Here is a 5,881-nt window from a genome sequence, read left to right on the forward strand (position 1 = left end):
ATTGTTGTTGTTGCCGCCGCCGCCATGTCGTGAAGGCGCGGTGTTTCGTTGTGAAAGCGAAACTACTTTGTTTGGCCTTCCAAAAGAGGACACGACTAGAAATCAGTGGTTAAGTTGTATTTACAACACTGTTCCAGAACACTTCGACCCAAATATTTAGATGTATGCAGCACATTTTATGGAGGACCGTTGCTGGCCAATCACAGCACACCTTGCTTTTTCAGACCGATGAGCTTTGTAAAAATCGACGCGTTTCAAAAAGGCGGGGCATAGAGGAGAAACAATAATGTACAGTATGTGGAAAATAATGTGTTTTTTTAACTTTAAACCGCATAAACACATTTCATTACACCAAATACACAAAATAATGTTCTTTTTAGCAGCATCATATGACTCCTTTAAAGTCTCTTCAGTTGTGTTAACCACAGACCATTTTTTCTCATAAATCGAAAACTATATTATGTGAAACATAAACTCAGTGTGTCATACTTATTTAATTAACTTATTTGAAACTTGTTTCTCATTAAGGCAATGCTTAAAGTAATACAGTGCCACAGTAGTTATGATTTGGAGCTGGATTTGCTGGTGATCCGCTGGTTGACCAGCTACCATGTTCCAGAAACTATTTTAACCACCATAAACTGGTATTATAAGAAGGTAGCTCACAGCTAGTAACCAGCTACTATGTTCCAATCAGCTTAAAATCGCCAAATTTTAAATATTTTATAACCAAAATATATAAAAATGCACATCTGTGCGCCTTTTTCGTGTGAAAGTCCTAATGAGGGAAGAAATTACGAATCCTACTATGGCAACGTCTTAGCTCATGAATATTAATTACGCCATACAGACGTGATGCTGACGTTGCGTCTTTACTTTCCAATGGCTCGTCCTAGCTTTTGAATATTAGTCACCAAACCTTTCCCATAGTAGGTTTCGTAAAACCAGGAAATGCAGCGAGATCACCTGACGCGTCGTCATTACCGTTGCGCTTCCCTCCTCACAACTGACCAACAACATGGCTCCCAAAGACCAAAATACACGCATGATGCTCTGCCTTTTCCTCCTGACGCTCGTCCGCACCGCCGAGGCGTTTGACGGAGGAGACGCGGCGGTTTTACTGCTGGGCGCGACAGTGACGCTCGTGGGAATCTGCGCATGCATGGGCTGGTACGCGCGCACACGAAACGGACAGTTTTGATGACTGCATGCTGATCAAGGCCTCATCTGGAAATGTGACTGAGTGCATAAAGACTGTCATGCATTTATACTGAAAATAATTGGAAATGCGCGCAGAGGAAGGACCTATATGGATAATATGAGCTATTGATTGTATTCCTTGACGCATTATCCTTATTAAGTCACTTGGACACTTCCTGTCTCTGTGGACCATGTGGGAAGCTTCTACAACTGCATCAGCGTTAAAAAGCCCATTAGATTATTACTGCATGACAACAAGATCACATGCAGACATTCTCTGACACATTTATATGTGACTTGAACACACTGGTGGACTTGATGTTGGTCTCCTGCCATGTTACAGTCACTGCAAGACAATCTGCTTCCAGTTTCAACACTGATGAAATCACTAAATTGTTAAATGGCTAATGCTTTCTCTGTCTATATAAAGCATTCAATGTCAATGTGCTTTGCAGAAGGAGGGTGATGCTGCTTGCTTTGTGTGTTTTTGTTAATAAACTTTGTGAACTGTATATGCCAATTGTGTTCAAGTATGAGAATGTACATCTGTTGCAAACGGATAGAACATGTTTGAAGTTGTATGCATTAAAAATCATATTCACTATACTAACACATAAGAAAAACTCATTTTTTCATTTTAGGTGTGGAAACAAGTGCTTTTTTGTTTTCTTTGCAACATGTGCTCTAAAATGATCAGGATATACAAAATGTGCAGTATTTAGACATTCAAGTCATTCCTTCTATGTAATTTAATTAGATAATAAATTATCAAAATAAGTGACATTTATTTTCAAGAATGATGGCACAGTCACTTTTCAGGCAAAATATTCCACAAACATGTTTATCTTTTAATTTATAAAGTATAAAACGGTAGAGATTTAAAACTAAGACAAAAATGGGTCTGAACACATGGTTGTCAGAGATTTGTGGATCATATCCATAGTTAATGTGGTTATTTTGCTAGGACACCTGTATGCACTTAAGAATAACTTTTTACATGTATGCATTTTAACACACATCTAAAGCAACTTGCATTGCACACAAGATATGCTTTTTTTTTTTGCAAACAGTTCATGCAATCGTTGGTAACTGAACCCAGGACCTTGGTGTTGTTACTACATTCTACTCTAACTCAGGACTAACTGGTAAAAGGTTGTTGCAACCATTTTACATTTTATCTAATGCGTTAAAATACATATTTTTTTAATTGTAAATGCTAAGTGTTCAAAAAATACCTTTGGGTTCACTGTATGTCCAGTGCCAAATATGTAACAGAATGAGACAACCGTCTTGTTTCGTATTAAGGGCAATGTTAGGCCGTGTCAATTATTTATGTTGTGCAAGTGTGTGCTGAACCATATGTAATATAGGCTACTCACTCTCTCTAAGCACATTAAAATACTCAATGAAAGTAATGATACCCTGGTTAGATAAGTTCAAGTTCAAAGTCTTGTTTGTCAAATACAGAATGTTACACAGCACTACAAAAGCAGTAAAAATATGTAATAGGCCTACACAATATATGACACAATAATAAAAGATTTAAAAAGGTGGCTTCACAATAAATACATAAAGCCCACTATATTATTTTCACTCTTCTATTTATGTATATGTGATAGATAGATAGACAGACAGATAGATAGATAGATAGACAGATATATATTGCAGTGCATAAGAAAACAGGCACGATATAAACAGTGACATACAGCACTACTGACATAATACAGTATACACAGTAAACATTTATTAAAACACAGGCGACGGCACATATGACACTAGTACACTCTGATAAAGGGCAAAAGGGATCCGTGATGCTGCTGCACCCATCAGTGCAGATGCTGCTGCTGCTGGATCACAAATAGCGCCAGTGCGCATGCGCCATCCGCACCGTTTACTGTATAATCACAGTGGGGGAAAAAGAGCAGGCAACAAAACTAAACCTTTTTTTACGGCAAAGTGACTGCTGCCATGTAAATAACCGCCAGGGAAACAAAGGGGGGAATATCAACAGGTATGTTTTTAACTTATATTTTATAGCGCTGTCTCTGTTGCACTCGATATTTGCATGCATGTATTTGAAGGAATTGCTGTGCCTATAATGGACGCTCAGCCATCCAGAAATCATTCCGATTTAAAAAGCAAAGGGGAAAATAGACCGTTTGTGTACTAAAATGTACGCAAACACCCAAAAGATCCTCTATCTGTTGCTTATTTTGATGCAATGCTCTGAAACGTGTTCAATGGTGGATGTTTTTGGAAAAATGCAACTGGATACACAAAGGTTTATTATTTTATTATATAGAGAAAGGCTCGTCGTGCATTTAATATGAAAGAAACGGGAGGCTATTACACAGAGTCGATTTATAGATGCCATCCATTGTTTGTTTATTTTTTACTCGAATTCGTCATCATACCAATACTAATAAACAATAAATGTAGGTTAGAGGGAAAAATAGAAATGCAATTCTAAAGCTTGTGCTTTTCCCCCCAAATGACTTGCATTAAATTGTTGTTGCACTGAACGTCTGTATGAAAGACACAAATAACCTATATGTATCTCAAATATAACATGATGCATTTCTTCATATTCCTTTATACTGTCAATCATATAAGGATTCATGACTGATTTTACACAGTATCATGATAAACAGAGGGAATGAACACGGTCAGATTCTGCAGGATCTTTGGGTGTGATCAACAGCTTTTCTTGCTGCATTTCGACAAATGTTACTTTCGGGTGTAGAGGATAACACTCATTAGATTTCAAGTCTTTTCCCATCGTACCACGGATGAATACGCCTCTAGACGGATGTCTAGTCGTGGTGATGAGCATCTTGTCGACTGCACTCTCTTTCTTTGCCTTTATTTATTTAATTTGCTTTGGAAAAAGGGGGAGATGTTGGGGTGGGGGTCTGTTATTTTAACCAGGATTTATGTTGGTGTCTAACGCCGAATCCTTGTGTTGAATTAAGCAACTGTATGAGCTCGGCTCAGACGGCATACCGTTGCAGCCGCAATTTTGTATGCAATTAGAAAAGCAATCTCAATGACAAAAGAAATAAGCAATGCAACGCAAAGCCCCCCAGTTTGTTTTGTGTGAGCGAATCCTAATGGGTGGATCGTGTTTTTCAGGAATCCTTTTAGGTGTGATGAGACAAAGGAACAAAGGATGTCTTAGAAGAGAGGCAGCGACGAACAAGGCTGGAACCCGCTTCAAAGCACACCAGATGGATCTATCGCTTCCTCTCCATCCAGATCATGATACTTGGCTAAAGCTTTAAGCATTCTCTATGATCCCTTCTCCATCTATGGCGAACTACAGCCATGCAGGGGACCACAACATCTTGCAGAATGTCTCTCCGCTCGCCACTTTCCTTAAACTGACCTCCCTGGGTTTCATCATCGGCGTCGGCGTGGTCGGAAACCTCCTGATCTCCATCCTGCTGGTCAAAGACAAAAGCCTTCATCGAGCGCCCTACTACTTCCTGCTGGACCTCTGCGCTTCGGACATCCTCCGCTCAGCCATCTGCTTCCCCTTCGTGTTCACCTCCGTCAAGAATGGCTCAGCCTGGACGTACGGCACGCTGACCTGCAAAGTGATCGCCTTCTTGGGCGTGCTCTCCTGTTTCCACACTGCCTTCATGCTGTTCTGCGTTAGCGTGACGCGGTACCTAGCCATCGCCCACCACCGCTTTTACACCAAGCGGCTGACCTTCTGGACATGCCTGGCCGTCATATGCATGGTGTGGACCCTGTCGGTAGCCATGGCGTTCCCTCCGGTGCTGGACGTGGGCACGTACTCCTTTATCCGCGAGGAGGACCAGTGCACCTTCCAGCACCGCTCCTTCCGCGCAAATGACTCATTGGGCTTCATGCTGCTGCTTGCACTCATCCTCTTGGCCACCCAGCTTGTCTACCTCAAGCTCATATTTTTTGTCCACGACCGCCGAAAGATGAAGCCGGTGCAGTTCGTGCCCGCCGTCAGCCAGAACTGGACGTTCCACGGCCCGGGGGCGAGTGGCCAGGCCGCGGCGAACTGGCTGGCCGGCTTCGGCCGGGGCCCCACGCCTCCGACCCTGCTGGGAATCCGGCAGAACAGCAATGCGGCGGGCCGCAGGCGTCTGCTGGTGCTGGACGAGTTTAAGACTGAAAAGAGGATAAGCAGGATGTTCTACATCATTACCTTCTTCTTCCTGAGCCTGTGGGGACCCTACCTGGTAGCATGCTACTGGAGGGTGTTCGCCCAAGGCCCAGTGATCCCGGGAGGCTACCTGACGGCGGCCGTGTGGATGAGCTTCGCCCAAGCGGGAGTCAACCCCTTCATCTGCATCTTCTCCAACCGGGAGCTCCGGCGATGCTTCAGCACCACGCTCCTCTACTGCAGAAAATCCAGGTTACCGAGGGAACCCTACTGTGTTATATGAAGGTTCGGTGGCGTTTCTTGTTTATCCGATGTGTTCTTTGTTTGGATGCCCTGGTTGATCAGGGATGTGTTCAATTGTACAGCTCTCTCCTCCTCCTCCTGTTCCTCTCACTCCCCTTTCGAGGCCTGTAGTTGAACCATCTAAATGGAATAAGATGATGAATGGACAGAGGACAAGTCCCACGTTTATGTTCTAGTAAACAACCAATGCGAAAGGCCATTTGAAACCCAATACGCAAAAAAAAAAAAAAAAAAAAC

The 5,881-nt window shown here is 42.5% G+C and overlaps 1 protein-coding gene across 1 annotated transcript; it reads left to right on the plus strand.

Moving 5' to 3' along the window:
• Nucleotides 1-3,071: 3,071 nt before the first annotated feature.
• On the plus strand, nt 3,072-5,880 carry LOC107710116 (probable G protein-coupled receptor 85). The gene is made up of 2 exons (XM_016514832.1): nt 3,072-3,211; nt 4,333-5,880. The coding sequence occupies exon 2, from the start codon at nt 4,491-4,493 to the stop codon at nt 5,622-5,624; it is 1,134 nt and encodes a 377-aa protein (XP_016370318.1). The 5' UTR covers nt 3,072-3,211; nt 4,333-4,490; the 3' UTR covers nt 5,625-5,880.
• The last annotated feature ends 1 nt before the right edge of the window (nt 5,881 follows it).

The sequence above is a fragment of the Sinocyclocheilus rhinocerous genome, unplaced genomic scaffold (genome assembly GCF_001515625.1).
Source record: "Sinocyclocheilus rhinocerous isolate Xijiao unplaced genomic scaffold, SAMN03320098_v1.1 scaffold1708, whole genome shotgun sequence".
Classification (NCBI taxonomy): Eukaryota; Metazoa; Chordata; class Actinopteri; order Cypriniformes; family Cyprinidae; genus Sinocyclocheilus; species Sinocyclocheilus rhinocerous.

What these genes read in the sequence shown, in the direction of transcription:
- LOC107710116 (XM_016514832.1), top strand. Translation starts at nt 4,491, where the DNA reads ATGATCCCTTCTCCATCTATGGCGAACTACAGCCATGCAGGGGACCAC.